Source organism: Orcinus orca, chromosome 4 (genome assembly GCF_937001465.1).
Source record: "Orcinus orca chromosome 4, mOrcOrc1.1, whole genome shotgun sequence".
NCBI classification, from domain to species: Eukaryota; Metazoa; Chordata; class Mammalia; order Artiodactyla; family Delphinidae; genus Orcinus; species Orcinus orca.
Window position 1 is genome coordinate 31,013,862 of NC_064562.1, and position 16,457 is coordinate 31,030,318.

The 16,457-nt window shown below is 44.1% G+C and overlaps 1 protein-coding gene across 13 annotated transcripts in view; it reads left to right on the forward strand.

The window, feature by feature from the left end:
* The window catches only part of DCLK2 (doublecortin like kinase 2), a 278,173-nt gene that overhangs the window by 107,384 nt on the left and 154,332 nt on the right, over nt 1-16,457 (forward strand). For 7 of the 13 annotated variants that reach the window (XM_033403000.2, XM_033403010.2, XM_033402968.2 and 4 more), the window contains exon 1: nt 14,782-16,150. The exons of 1 other annotated variant lie outside the window; for it this stretch is intronic. In XM_033403000.2, the coding sequence (XP_033258891.1) occupies nt 15,730-16,150 (421 nt within the window). In that variant the 5' untranslated portion in view covers nt 14,782-15,729. Of the gene's footprint in view, nt 1-14,781; nt 16,151-16,457 lie in introns of those variants that run through there. 5 more of the 13 variants (XR_004475999.2, XM_033402985.2, XM_033402991.2 and 2 more) reach the window with 1 other exon arrangement.

The window sequence follows — 16,457 nt, forward strand, 5'->3', positions numbered from 1 at the left end:
TAGGACAGTTAAAGAAATAGAAAATATGAAAAGGCATGGAGAAAAAAATTTGAAGGTCCAACTTACATCTAACAGGAATTCTAGAATGAGAGAATAGACAGGATATGGGAGATAAAATATTTGGAGAGATAATGGCTGGTTGATAAAAATCAGTTGATAAAAGATATATTTTCCTCTTTTGCTAGATAACTGACTGCTTTGGGGCATAAACTAATTATTCATATTTATATTCTTAGAGCATTGTAAGAATTCATTAAATATAGATTGAATTAGTATAATGGAAGTGTACAAATATCAATAAAGGACAAATATTAAAAATAAGATATGAGGGACTTCCCTGGTGGTGCAGTGGTTAAGAATCCGCCTGCCAATGCAGGGGACACGGGTTCGAGCCCTGGTCTGGGAAGATCTCACGGCCATGGAGCAACTAAGCCCGTGTACCACAACTACTGAAGCCAGCACACTTAGAGCCCGTGCTCTGCAACAAGAGAAGCTTAGAGCTCGTGCTCTGCAACAAGAGAAGACCCACTCACCGTAGCTAGAGAAAAGCCCGTGCACAGCAATGAAGACCCAATGCAGCCAAAAATAATAAATAAATTAATTAATTAAAAAAAGATGTGAGAGGTATTACTAGAGAAATGCAAAGAACGTGCTACTGGTGAAGAATTTATAGCAAGAAATTGCTTACAGCTGGGATTATTAGAGAAGAATTCATGGAAGAGGGAAAGGAGTACAATTTGGCAGGTGGGGGGAGGGGTTGGCCATTCCAAACAAACGGGATGATCTAACAAAGGCAGAGAGTGGGAAAAGGCAAAAAGCATTCAAGAAAAAGCAAGTGGTCCATTTTGGTTAAGTTGTATATCTAAGGACTAGTTGTGGGAGATCAAAGAAACAGAGCCAGATGACCTAGGCCTTGAATGTCAGACTGAATATTTTGGACTAGTCGAGAAAGAAAAAGCACCTCAAGTAACTCATTGCTGGAGGTGTTTCAACAATGGGGTGACAAGATCAGAACTGTTGTTTAAGAAGATTGATCCAACCAACAATTACACCCAATATGAACTAAAGGGAAGACATAGGAGTCAGGAAAAACAATTGATTTGTGTGTCACAAAGGACTCTTGATAGTGACAGAAAATGCAACTCAACCTGGCTTGAGCAAATAAGAGTTTTATTAGATCATGTAACCAAAATGTCCAGGGTAGAGCTGGTCAGGTATGTCTTTACCCAGTGTTCTATAATAAAGAATTTGACCAGCCTTTGTCCTTGGCTCCTGGGAAGTAACCTCTAAATCCTTGGAACTTCCTGAGTAATAGGAGTATTTTTATCATTCATGGTGAACCCTGATAGTTTATGCTAATGAGGTGACTCATGTTGGGCCCCTTAGTTTATGCTAAGAAGATGGCTCATAGGGGGTCTGGCCACACCAAAAATCAAGGGTTGGGGAATTGAGCCGTGTGATATCAGCCCGATCTCCCCAGAGGGGAGGGGGACTGGAGGCTGAGTTTAATCATATGGCTAATGATTCAATCAATCATACCTACATAGTGAAATCTCAGTAAACATGCAAGATAACGAAGCTGGAGTAAGCATCCCTGGTTAACAGTATTCAGTGCATATTGTTACATGTTGATGCCTCCTGACCCTGTGGGGAGAGGATACAGAAGATTTGCATTTGAGACCCTCCCAGACCTCGCCCTCTCTTCCTTTTTTTTTTTTTGCGGTACGCGGGCCTCTCACTGCTGTGGCCTCTCCCGTTGCGGAGCACAGGCTCCGGACGCGCAGGCTCAGCGGCCATGGCTCACGGGCCCAGCCGCTCCGCGGCATGTGGGATCTTCCCGGACCGGGGCACGAACCCGTATCCCCTGCATCGGCAGGCGGACTCTCAACCACTGCACCACCAGGGAAGCCCCTCCTTCTCTTCTTTTGGCTGGACCCAGTTTGTATTCTTTCTGCTGTAATAAAACTGTCACCATAAGTATAGTGTTTTCCTGAGTTCTATGACTCGTTCTAGTGAATCATGAAAACTGAGGAGGTAGCGTGTCCCCAGTAGCCAGTTACTCAGAGTGGGTGACCTGGGAACCCCTGAGCTTGCTGCTGCTGATGGAATCAAGGGCAGCTTTACGAAGGACTATGCTCTTAACCTGTGAAGTTGGACTGAATTCTGGGCAGTTAGCGTCAGAAGTCATGGTATCCAGCAATGCGAAGACCCTGAGGTGGGATCATGCTTGGCATGCTCCAGGAACAGCAGAGGGGCCCAGGTGGCTAAAGCAAGTGGTGGTTAGGGGGATACACATGAGCCTGACTGATAGCCAGGGCCAGATGGTTCTCAGCTCTTAGAATCACTGGGGACTTTTCAAAAGAAACCAATGTCCAGGGTATACCCCAGGTCGATTAAATCAGCTTCACTCGGGGGTGGGCACAGGCATCTGTAGTTTTACAACTTCTTCAGGTGATGTAGGTCCTGATGTAGGCCCTTGATGGCCATAATGTAAGGACATTAGATATTGTTCTGAGTGTAAGGGGAAGCTATGATGCCTACTGAACAGAGTGACATAATCTGTCTTAAAGTCTTAAAAGACTCACTCTGGCTGCTGTGTGAAGAATACTCTACAGTGGGACAGACAGGTCAGGTGAGAGATGAAGATGGCTTAGAATAGGATACTTCTGTATGTGGCAGAGAGAAATGATTCTATCTGGGGTATATTTTGAAGGAAAGTATTTTGCTTATGAATTAGATGTGGGGTATGGAGAAAGAAAGAAGTCAGGGATGAGTGCATGATTTGTTTTTTGTTTTTGTCTTGTTTTTGGTCTAAGCAACAGAGTAAAAGGTAATGCTAATCACTAAGGCCAAGAGAATGTGGTCAGCTTGCCAGGACTGAATCACATGCCCATCCCTGGAGCAAGGGTGAAGTCAGTCTTGCCTAAAACACATATACCGAGAGTATAAGAGAATATTTTACCAGAGTAAAAATCAGGGCATGACACTGGGGGCAGGGGGAAGAGACAATGGGTGAGCCGAGAACAAAATAGCTCATTAGAGGTCTGTTGATTGTATCCTAGAGGACACACTGAGAGTAAAATAAACTTCAAGAAAAAAATTAGCTCTTCCTCTTTCCCTTCCCAAACAATTCAGTCCTAAAGCCATGAGTTGGGGCCAAGGGGGTAGTCATGGTGGACCAGAGCAGGGTGTTTGACCCCAAGCAGGGCTAGGAAGGCATTTAGGTAAGGAAGGAGCAGTGGCAGCCAGGCATCGTATGTTGGAATCTAGGTGGGGTGAGAAAGTCAACACATAGGAGGACTGGCCTGTGGGGAGTATCAGAGCCTAAGCAGGGTGAGGAGGGTCTGCACAGGAGGACCACCCTGTGTGTAGCATCCAAGTCCGAGTAGGATAAGGAAAGCACCCATGCAGGAGGTGGCCCAGTACAGGGGTGAGGAGGACTTCTGTGGGGAAGTGGGCTGTGGTGTGACTGATGGTTTTCAAGATACATGTATGTGTATACATACATTTCCTAGCTCCGTCCACTGAGAAGCCCAGGAGGAGCTGAAACTCAGTGGCAATGAGCACACCTATTACCCAGTCTTGGCTCCTAAATATCATTATTTATCACAAGGAAGGAAAATGACTGATTCCAGGGCTAGGGCAGAGAAAGCACCACATGAGTCCAGAACATATAACCGAAGGTAAGGAAGTGCCAGAAAATTATGGGGACAGCAAAAGGGCGTAGAAGTCAGCTTGAATGCATTGGCCAAACTGGGGATGATTTAAGCGTTAAAATAAATAATGATAGTAATTGACTAAAATAGGACACCGTGAGTCCAAAATGGTAAAATAAATGAATAGATTGAAAGTTTGAGGAATAATAAGATATTTACGAAGTTACAAGGTGTCTTTTGACAAAATACTTATTAATTACAAAGGAAAAAAGAGTAAACTTAAGCCTGGCAGGTACCACTTAAATCAGGTGATCAAAGGGAACATCATCAGTGATGAGACAAATTGAAATTGACCCCCCCATATGATACAATAAGAGCACAGCATCACTTCTCTGATATTCATGCCAAAGATGCATAACTTAAATCTAATCCTGAGGAAGAATCAGACAAACCCAACTGAAGGACTCTTCAAAATAACTGGCTGGGGGACTTCCCTGGCGGTCCAGTGGTTAAGACTGTGCGCTCCAAATGCAGGGGGCACGGGTTCAATCTCTGGTAGGGGAACTAAGATCCCGCATGCCATATGGCACGGCCAAAAAAACTGGCTGGTAATCGTCAAAAGTGTCAAGGTCATGGAGGCCTAGGAAAGGCTAAGGAACTGTTCTAGGCAAAGGAGTCTAAAGAGACAACATAGAGAAGCACATGGTGTGGTTCTGAACTGGATCCTTTTGCTTAAAAGGACATTATTAGGGCATCTGAAAAATTTGAATGGGTTCCAAAGATTAGGTGGTAGCAATTTACCAGTCTTAACTTCCTGACTTTGATACCTGCATCGTGCTGTGTAGGAGAATGTTTTTATTTGTAAAAAATACACAGTAAGACTTCCGGGAAGATGGCGGAAGAGTAAGACGCGGAGATCACCTTCCTCCCCACAGATACACCAGAAATACATCTACGCGTGGAACAACTCCTACGGAGCACCTACTGAACGCTGGCAGAAGACCTCAGACCTCCCAAAAGGCAAGGAACCCCCCACGTACCTGGTCAGGGCAAAAGAAAAAACTAAACAGAGACAAAAGGATAAGGACGGGTCCTGCACCAGCGGGAGAGAGCTGTGAAGGAGGAAAAGTGTCCACACACTAGGAAGCCCCTTCGCGGGTGGAGACTTCGGGAGGCGGAGTGGGGGAGCTTGGGAGCCACGGAGGAGAGCACAGCAACAGGGGTGCGGAGGGCAAAGCGGACAGATTCCAGCGCAGAGGATCGGGCCGACCGGAACTCACCAGCCGAGAGGCCTTTCTACTCGCCCGCCAGGGCAGGCGGGACTGGGAGCTGAGGCTCCGGCTTTTGTCGGAGCGCCGGGAGAGGACTGAGGTTGGCGGCGTGAACACAGCCTGCAGGGCGTTAGTGCACCGCGGCTAGCCGGGAGAGAGTCCGGGGGGGGGGGTCTGGACCTGCCGAAGAGGCAGGAGACTTTTACGTCCCTCTTTGTTTCCTGGTGCACGGGGAGAGGGGATTGGGAACGCTGCTTGGGAGAGCTCCAGGGGCGGGTGGGAGCCGCGGCTGAAGGTGCGGAGCCCAGAGACAGACATGGGACGCTGGGGCCGCTGCTGCCGCCACCAGGAGGCCTGTGTGCGAACACAGGTCACTGGCCACACGCCCTTCCGGGGAGCCTGTGCAGCCCGCCACTGCCAGGGTCCCGGGATCCAGGGACAACTCGCCCGGGAGATCGCACGGCGCGCCTCAGGCTGCAACGTCACGCCGGCCTCTGCCGCTGCAGGCCCGCCCCACGCTCTGTGGCCCTCCCTGCCCCCCGGCCTGAGTGAGCCAGAGCCTCCGAATCAGCGGCTCCTTTAACCCCGTCCTGTCTGAGCAAAGAACAGACGCCCTCCGGCGACCTACACGCACAGGCGGGGCCAAATCCAAAGCTGAGCCCCTGGGAGCTGTGAGAACAAAGAAGAGAAAGGGAAATCTCTCCCAGCAGCCTCAGAAGCAGCGGATTAAAGCTCCACAATCAACTTGATATACCCTGCATCTGTGGAATACCTGAATAGTCAACGAATCATCCCAAATTAAGGAGCCCTGTGGATGAAAGGCTCTTGGTGCTGCAGCCAGGAGTCAGTGCTGTGCCTCTGAGGTGGGAGAGCCAACTTCAGGACACTGGTCCACAAGAGGCCTCCCAGCTGCACATAATATCAAACAGCAAAAATCTCCGAGAGATCTCCATCTCAATGCCAGCACCCAGCTTCACTCAACGACCAGCAAGCTACAGTGCTGGACATCCTATGCCAAACAACTAGCAAGATAGGAACACAACCCCACCCATTAGCAGAGAGGCTGCCCAAAATCATAATAAGTCTACAGACACCCCAAAACACACCACCAGACGTGGACCTGCCCACCACAAAGACAAGATCCAGCCTCATCCACCAGAACACAGGCACTAGTACCCTCCACCAGGAAGCCGACACAACCCACTGAACCAACCTTAGCCACTGGGGACAGACACAAAAAACAACAGGAACTACGAACCTTCAGCCTGCAAAAAAGGAGACCACAAACACAGTAAGATAAGCAAAATGAAAAGACAGAAAAACACACAGCAGATGAAGGAGCAAGATAAAAACCCACCAGACCTAACAAATGAAGAGGAAATAGGCAGTCTACCGGAAAAAGAATTCAGAATAATGATAGTAAGGTTGATCCGAAATCTTGGAGATAGAATGGACAATAGAATGGACAAAATGCAAGAATCAGTTAACAAGGACCTAGAAGAACTAAAGATGAAACAGGCAACGATGAACAACACAATAAATGAAATTAAAAGTACTCTAGATGGGATCAATAGCAGAATAACTGAGGCAGAAGAACGGATAAGTGACCTGGAAGATAAAATAGTGGAAATAACTACTGCAGAGCAGAATAAAGAAAAAAGAATGAAAAGAACTGAGGACAGTCTCAGAGACCTCTGGGACAACATTAAACGCACCAACATTCGAATTATAGGGGTTCCAGAAGAAGAAGAGAAAAAGAAAGGGACTGAGAAAATATTTGAAGAGATTATAGTTGAAAACTTCCCTAATATGGGAAAGGAAATAGTTAATCAAGTCCAGGAAGCACAGAGAGTCCCATACAGGATAAATCCAAGGAGAAATACGCCAAGACACATATTAATCAAACTGTCAAAAATTAAATACAAAGAAAACATATTAAAAGCAGCAAGGGAAAAACAACAAATAACACACAAGGGAATCCCCATAAGGTTAACAGCTGATCTTTCAGCAGAAACTCTGCAAGCCAGAAGGGAGTGGCAGGACATATTGAAAGTGTTGAAGGAGAAAAACCTGCAACCAAGAATACTCTACCCAGCAAGGATCTCATTCAGATTTGATGGAGAAATTAAAACCTTTACAGACAAGCAAAAGCTGAGAGAGTTCAGCACCACCAAACCAGCTCTACAACAACTGCTAAAGGAACTTCTCTAGGCAAGAAACACAAAAGAAGGAAAAGACCTACAATAACAAACCCCAAACAATTAAGAAAATGGGAATGGGAACACACATATCGATAATTACCTTAAATGTAAATGGACTAAATGCTCCCACCAAAAGACACAGATTGGCTGAATGGATACAAAAACAAGACCCATATATTTGCTGTCTACAAGAGACCCACTTCAGACCTAGAGACACATACAGACTGAAAGTAAGGGGATGGAAAAAGGTATTTCATGCAAATGGAAACCAAAAGAAAGCTGGAGTAGCAATTCTCATATAAGTTATATATATATATATATATATATATATATATGTAGTTTGCTTGAGTGCAGTGTTTTTTGTTTTCTGTACTGAATTCATTAGCATGGGTCGGTATAAAATTTAGCATAGGTCAATATGTAATTTGTAAACTAATAAGGTCTTAAAAGTGAGGAATTAAGTCTTTTAAATTTAATTATTTATTGCAAAGAGCAGAATAGCATACATAAACAGGTGCCTAAGGAAAACTTGTATTCTAATATGGAACTCTCATGAACACCTTTTTTTTTTCTTCTAACGGTATGATAGTAGGCCATTTGATTATTTTTATGGCTTTAACTTTACAACAATGAAATATTCGTAAATTTTAAAAAGTATTTTTCTTTATTTGATGCGGGTGGGATACTGGAGAAATGAAAGGTCAAACATCTATTGAGGAATCCATACTTGTCTATATATTGTGTACTTTTATTTCAAGAACTGATTTAAAATTCCTAAAAGGATGCTATAATAAGTTATTATGCCATTTTACAGACTGAATTAAGTGAATTTCAGGGAGGTATGAAACTTGCCTAAGGCTATCCAGCTACCAAGCGGTAGAAGTGAGAATTAAATCCAGGTATACCTATAAAAAAAAAATAAAAAAAAAAAAAGAAGGCGAGGGCAGCACCAGGGTATGGGGTTGTTAGTTTTATAGGGGTGAGTAATTTCATACGCTGATGAGTGGGAGGAGTATTCCAGCTATTTTGGGGAAGGGGTGGGGATTTCTAGGAATTGAGCCACCGCCCACTTTTTGACCTTTATGGTCATCCTTGGAACTGTCGTGGCACCTGTGGGTGTGTCGCTTAGCTTGCTGATGTGTTACAATGAGTGTATACTGAGGCTCAAGGTCTAGTGGAAGTAGACTCGTCCGCCATCTTGGACCTATTTTGTTCTAATCAGTTTATGTTGTGTCCTCGGGCTATGTAATTCTTTTAAAGGTTGTGCCCTGCCCCCTTTCCTCCTGTTTCATATTGAATATATAATATTTACCAGAGTATGTTTTAATAATTAATACATGATATATTGTATAATTAATTTATATATCATATATATAATGATATCTATAGGTATTTGTTCTAATAAGTCATTAAAAATAAATGAATATTCTTTTTTTTTCATAAAAAAAAATTAATTGAATAAATTTAATTTAAAAAGTAAAAAAAAAAAAAAAAAATACACAGTAAATTATCTAGGGATGATGAGACATCATGTTGGCAACTTGTTCTCAAATAATTCAGAAAAAAATGCTTTGTACTGAACTTGCATTTTTTTCTGTCAGTTTGAGGTTGTTAAAAATTATTTTTAAAAAACAGAAAACTTGGGGTAAAGATTGTTTAGGTCTATCAGATAGAATGATAACTAAGAGAGGAAAAAATAATTTCAGAGCTGGCTAAGACCATTTAGTCTGTGATCCAATACAGACCTTTTAAAGTCATTCATTTGCTCCAAATAATTATTAGTAACTCTTTAAGGCTTTCTTCAATTATTATAACAGATTTTTCTGATATTGAATGTGGATAAATTTCTTTAAAAGTATTTTTAATTAATATATGTACATTTTTTAGACATAATGTTATTGCACACTTAATAGACTACAGTATAGTGTAAACATAAATTTTATATGCACTGGGAAACCAAAAAATTCGTGTGACTCACTTTATTGTGATATTCGCTTTATTTCAGTGGTCTGGAATTGAACTGGAAATACCTCTGAGGTATGCCTGTATTATTGTAATAATAGTAATAAATAGTAATTAATTGTAATACTGAAAGAAATGTAATTTTATATTGTTACCAAGATATTAAAAATGAACATATCAATTACATTAAGATATACTCTATCAGGTAATCACATGCATATACCTCTTCACCTTAAATGTTTTATATGTATATTATATATATGCATATATAAAACATACATATATACACACACAAACAAGTGCACAAACACAGACACACATGCATAGATAACAAATCTTTTGTATGAACAGTAAATTATGATCAATAGCAGTTATTTCAGATAGGACTCTGGGAAGTATCAAGGAAAAGCTATTTTTTTTTAACTAAATGCATAGCCAAATGAGTACAGATTTACTAAAAGGAACTGACCAAGTCTGCATAGTATCATTATTCCTGTATATAAGATAAATAAATTGTTTCAACATTTGAATATTTCAAATATGTGTATGAGGTATAAAACATTTATCCTAAAATAACCAGCTAATTTGCATTATAAACCTACTGTAGGTATAAAGATCATTAATTTTTAATTATAAATTTCTAAAGAGACCTCCCTGTGATTAATGAATTTTGAAAGCTTGATAAGAACATCTTCTAGAGTTAGCATACCCTGGAGTCAATTTCTATCTCTGCTGCTTAATCTTTCCTATTTCCTCGTCTATAATCCGTTTCTTTAACTAGGTCATAACTACTTATCAATCATTATAAAAGCTTTATTATCCTTTAAGTACTCATGACCATCATTATTTTAAGCTAATATATAGAATGACAGGAACACAGTTTGCCATATTCAGTATTTATATAAACATGAAAGATGCTACGGAGAGGAGGAAACCACTAAAATCATGATTGATTTTAAGATAAATATAATAATTCTTTTTGAATTTTAAATGAATCAAAAAAGTCTACATTCAAAGAGTAAATTTTATATTGGGTTTGAGAAATCTGATTTTACACAAACAAAATGAGTACTATAGTAATTTTCCATGGTTTCCACTTTTGATATTATTAAATATCAAATAATTAAATAACTGTTGAAAATCACTGGCTATGTCTCCATTCCCTTATCTGGAAAGTAGGGATACTACTACCTGCCTAGATTTTCTTCTTAAGGAGATTTAAAGGGAAAAAAGTTCAAATTTCTAAAAAGAAATTTACTTCATAAATTTAATGCTTCTATTATTTTCATTTTAACAGTTATTGCAGCTGAACTAGTAAATGACAAAATAACTGAGTATAATTTTGAATACACAGAATAAACATGAAAAGTGGAAGTCTTTGACTATATACTTTGTGGAAGTGAAATGGACCAACAGAACTACCAGTAGAGCTATTAAACCACAGTTTTCTCATAGAAAAGAAGCGTTTGTGTGCTATATACATTTAAAGCATGCATATCTGAATTTTTCTTCCATTCATGATATTTTCATTAAAAAATTAAACTTGAGGGCTTCCCTGGTGGTGCAGTGGTTGGGAGTCTGCCTGCCGATGCGGGGGACGCCGGTTCATGCCCCGGTCTGGGAAGATCCCACATGCCGCGGAGCGGCTGGGCCTGTGACCCATGGCCGCTGAGCCTGCACGTCTGGAGCCTGTGCTCCGCAATGGGAGAGGCCCGTGTACTGCAAAAAAAATAAAAATAAAAATAAACTTGAAATTTTTGAAAGACTTAATCAATTTTCTGAACCTGAAAATGTAGTTTTAATCATTCCCTCATATACATTTGCAAAGTCATTATATTTGTAAAGTGCTTCAAGAATCATGGCTGTAAAGGACAGCAAAGCTCCCAAGGTGAAACAAAAGATGAGAGAACAGTTCGTCTGAATCTTTTTCCAGTCTGGGTGCAGATTAGGGGTAAGTAGGGGTAGAGAGTCTCTTTCCGAACCTCCTGGCTTTATACTCTTTCCCGTTAAAGTGCGACAGAAAATACTAGAATTTATAACCATTAAAGATTATGAAATAAAAAATAATGCTAAGTTTCAAAAATTCAAGTTCATAGTCACTGGGCCCTTTCACTGAAAATAGTTGTTTCATCACTTTTGCTTCTGGGAGAAACGCTTGGCACGCAGTGAACAGAAACGAAAACATGAGACAGCAGAAAGTCTCAGCACGGTGCCGTCTAAAATGTTTGTAAGCACCCTTTATGTAATAAGTAATGGAGTAGCTGGAAAACTGCCTCTAAAAGCAGAAGGTTCTGGCCAAAAGTGAAGACTAGCCAATGCATTTGAGAAGTGAAGTAGCGTGAAGCAAAACCAGGAGATGTTCAACGCAAGTTTCTTAGGTAAAGCTCCATAAGGAAGTATGGAGTAGATAAATCTCATTTAAACAAATTATGCCAAATAAAAATTGTTATGGTATTTCTTAATCAAGGTGGAGATGGGGGAGTGAGGGGGCTGGGGGAGGAAGTTACCACTTGGCTAAAGGCAGCCATAAAATTGTAAAATTGTATTGCTAATCTGTGAAATCTGAAGAGAAGTATAGAGAACAAAGAACAATTAATTACCTTTCCTTCAAGCCTGGTTGAATGTTTCTGCCCCAAGTGGTTTTTAGAAGATCCCTCTTGGATAGCATCAAGAAAGTTTTCACGTGCACTAGATACTTTGCGATTTAAAATTATTATATATCAAGAGCAGAAAGGAGTCCTTTCTAATCCTGCAAACAAAAAAAAAAAAAATGGAGAAGAGATTTTGGATTGAAATTCTTGGATTCTCTGTAGCATAGAGATGAAGCCATTTTTAAAGTTCTCTGCACGACAGATTTTATTCAGATAATTGTTAGACTAAGAGGGGTTAGGAAAGGGTATAGAGAATTCACAACCAACAGGAGCAATGGTCAAGGCAGGCCATGGTAAGTAAGACGGTAAAGACGTAGAGCCAGCCTCTCCTAATAAAGCCCCTAAAATCATGACCTGGCAGACAGAGTAGGCAACCACCAAGGAGAAATAGATCATCTCTGGAAGGATGAATGATTAGCAAATCAGATAGTGTTTTTTCTTTTTTTTCTTTTTTTGGCCGCCCCATACAGTGCGGCATGTGGGATCTTAGTTCCCCAGCCAGGGATCGAACCTGTGCCCCTTGCAGTGGAAACACAGAGTCTTAACCGCTGGAGCACCAGGGAAGTCCCAGGTAGTGTTTCTTGGTTAGAAAAGAAAGGGGGTATCTCAGCAAAGGACATGCTGGTTGAAATATCTTACTCTGCACATTCTGCAACCCCGTGAAAGGGGAGAATTTGTTTTGGCTCTATAAACCTTAAATCATGAAGTAACAACCCAAATTAATACCTGCCTACCTAGAACCCTCAAATTTTGTTGGCATTAGAATTGTAATGCTGAAACTAATTTTTTTCTGCCCTAATTATCTTCAAATTTTGGCCAGCTGGGTCTTGATATATACCATATTCACTAAGCAACTATTTTATGAAAGGTGATTGCATCTTAATTCTTATATGAAGGTCAGAGATAAAGTTCTTCAAACAAATTAATGCAAAGAGCAGGAACAAAATGATTTTTAAAATTAGGTAACAGCTTTGGAAATACTTTCTCTTCTCCCCCAGCCCCTCTTTAAAAGCAGTAATCTTTGTTAACTTAGGGATATAATGTTTGGGAATCATGCTAAAATACTGGCATATTATATCATTGTATTCACTGTTTAAGAAGGGTGAAATCTTTTATCAGGAATCTTTGAGTGAGAAAATGTTTTTATGTCCTAAAGCTTGTTTGATTGAACCTGTGCTACCAGCCTACAAGGTGACGTCTGGTAGTCACCTTGTATGGTCAGGTCCCACATTAAACAGGGCCAACCTGTGTAAGGTTACATAGGCTATTGCAGGAATGACAGTGTATGACTTCCAAGCCTACATCATAAAAGACATTTGGTTTCCACCATGTTCTCTCTGGGAGCTTGCTCTGGAGGAAGCCAGCTGACATGTTGTGATAACACTCAAGCGACCCTACAGAGAAGTGCTCATGGCCAGGAACCTAGGCCTCCTACCAATCATCTTAGATCTTCCAGCACCAGCCAAACCTTCAGATGACTGCAGCCCCAATCAATGTCTTGATTACAGTCTCATGAGACAGCAAGGGAAGCTGTTCCTAGCTTCCTGACCCACAGAAACTGCTGAGATAATACATGTTTATTGTCCTGAATCACTAGGTGTGGGATAATTTGTTACTACAGCAATAGATTACAAAGTGGGCTTTTTTTCAAGAAAAAGAGCAAAACAAATGAACACACCCATTTTAAGCCATTTACAAAGTTGAAAGGCTCTGCAGTTACTAGTACTTAATGAAGACTTATCTCAAGAAATTTGCCATTTAGTTCCTTGTTTCTCAAAGTGTTGTGCCAAGACCAACTGTATTGGCATTACCTGGGAGCTTATTAGAAATACAGAATCTCAAATTCCACCCTAGACCTACTGAATCAGAATCTACATTTTATGAGACTTCCCCTACTACATGTAAGTATACATCAGAGTTTGAGAAGCAGCACTGATCTGTTTGAATACTCATGTTACAGCCTATAGTTGGAAACGCTGGCTGTGCATTAGAAGCACTTCCAAAAACTACTGTTGGAGAAGTCCATCCCCAGAAGTTCTGATTTAATTGGTCTGTGTTAAGGTCTATTATGGCCATGGACCTAATTATATTTCACAGTTTTTCCCCTGGAAAACTATGTTGAAGCCTCAGATCAGCCCTGAATTCCCAGCATGTTCCAGTCCTGGTTCTAGAAGTCAGGTATGCCCAGGTGTATCCCTGAGACTGCCCTGGGGGAACTATGGTGCACTAAGCAGGAATCTTCTGGGGCACTGCATGCCACGGCAGCTTCACAGCTGCTGAAGAACTACTGCATATATCTCTGCCTTCTCTTATTCATACTCTTCCAGGACTTAGTTAATTCCAAGAAAAGCATCCATGTTCTTACCTTACATGTCGGTTTGGATTTGCTGTCTAGGGCCTCTCAGAGAACAGGTGGTGAATAACCTAAGGTTTCAGGGTAACTTGGACCAAACTTCTTTTAGTTTCATCTTTCCCTAATGGTAAAAGGGAAGTAACTAATATTTCTCACAAGCCTTTGGGGAATATGCTTTTACTGTTGACCAGGCACTACTAAATTAAGACTTCGAGTATGAGGGGTGCTTACAAAGGTTAGACCTATTACTTAATGAGAAGCTCAAACTGACAACAATAAACATCACTTGAATGTAAGGGGGGTGGGGTGCAGGGATTTTCTGTTTACGAATGCATCCCCAGAGACGGAGACAATGCCTGGCACATTGCATGCTTTAATAAATATTTGTTAATTAAGTAAATTCCTCAAAAAACAATAACTTCCGATCATACACATTCAAAGTTAATGAACGAACCATGTTAGCGAATCTGCAACGGAAATTGTTTTATCAAAGGATTTTTAAATAAAGCTCCAGATTTCCTTTTAAAAAATAAATAGTGTGCCCCAATTCAATGCCATGTTTCAGGTTCCTGCCCTAGTTTAGCCTCGGCTCCTCATTTGGAGGCTGGCTAAGGGATGTGATCCCTGCCCTTGAATCTCCTTCCTTTGTAGTTTTTTTGACCTGCGCGGTTCCGTTTCCCAGGCGGAGGAGCGCGCGCCGCGGCTGCGCCCATCAGCGCGCGGAGCGGGGTTGGGGCTGTCAGGCGGGCGGGGCCGCCTAGGACCCTGGAGGGGCCGATCTTCTCGCGCTGTAGAGCCTCCTCTCCCACCTCTCTCCCTCCGGGGTTTGGCATCCCTCGGGGAGCAAGAAGCCCCCTCCAGCCCTGACAGCGGGCTGGGCAGGCGGTGCGGTCGGGCCCGGGGGCGGATGCTCGCGGGTGGGCCGGGCCGGCCGGCTGCGGGGGAGGCGGGCTGCGTTATTTCCCGCTAGGGCCAGACTCCGGGAGGGACTGGCCTGCACCGTCCTCTCGGCCCCAGCCAGCGCGCGCCGCCCCTCGGGCAGGGCCTGGAGGCGAGCGAGGCGGCGGCGCGGCATTCCGGGCCTCGGGCCGGGCGCGTGAGCGGGCCGGGGTCGGGGCCGGAGCCGGGCCGACGCCCCAGCGGCGCCTCTCCCACGCTCGCGGCCCCTCCCCCTCCCTTCCTTCCTTCCCCTCGGATCTCCCGGGAGCGGCGGGCGGACGCGAGCCGCGGCGGGCGCCCGAGCTTTGTGCGCGCCCGCGGGTCCGGGGCGAGCTTCGGGCGGCCCAACTTGGCGGCGGCCGGCGGGCTCCCGGGAGGGAGTTGTGAGGCGTGGCCGGGTGGAGGAGGTGCCTGGGGGGGCGTGGGGCTCCCCGGCGAGCGGGAGGGACAGAGCGAGGCGCGCCGGACAATGAGCTGGGCAGCTCGGCGCTGCGGCCACTTTTAGGGGGGCGCAGGCCGGCCGGCGCCTCCGCGGCTCCACCTGCGAGGAGAGGGCGGGATGCCAGAGCTGGGTGTCCCGGCGCTCTGAGGCTGCTCGCAGTTAGACGTCCCTGAGCCGGTGCTCGCCTTGACCCTGGGCTACCTGCAGGCTTTGGCTGGGACGTGTTTCGTGGGAGCGCCCCTGGAGCAGCCGTGATGGCCAGCACCAGGAGTATCGAGCTGGAACACTTTGAGGAACGGGACAAAAGGCCGCGGCCGGGGTCGCGGAGAGGGGCGCCCAGCTCCTCCGGGGGCAGCAGCAGCTCCGGCCCCAAGGGGAACGGGCTCATCCCCAGCCCGGCGCACAGTGCCCACTGCAGCTTCTACCGTACGCGGACCCTGCAGGCCCTGAGCTCGGAGAAGAAGGCCAAGAAGGCGCGCTTCTACCGGAATGGGGACCGCTACTTCAAGGGCCTGGTGTTTGCCATCTCCGGCGACCGCTTCCGGTCCTTCGATGCGCTGCTTATGGAGCTCACCCGCTCCCTGTCGGACAACGTGAACCTGCCCCAGGGTGTCCGCACCATCTACACCATCGACGGCAGCCGGAAGGTCACCAGCCTGGACGAGCTGCTGGAAGGTAGGAGGGAAGGCCCGGCGCGGCAGGTGCGGCCCCGCGTGCCGACAGGTGCACGCGCTCTCCCGGCGCTGGGGGAGCCTGCGGGGGGTTTTCTAGGCGGCCGCAGGAGTTGTGCGGCTCTGTCTTCTTTTCCGCAGGCTCTATGGGTGGGGCGCGCTTCCACATATACTCTGACTGTCCTTCCCAAAAGATTTGCCTTAGAAAAGAAAGAAAGAAATCCTAACGGGATTTGGTGACATCTCTTAAGATTGGCGGACTTGCTTTTGTTTTTTGCTTTTTTGAAGTGCAGAGTCTCATGAGAGGATCT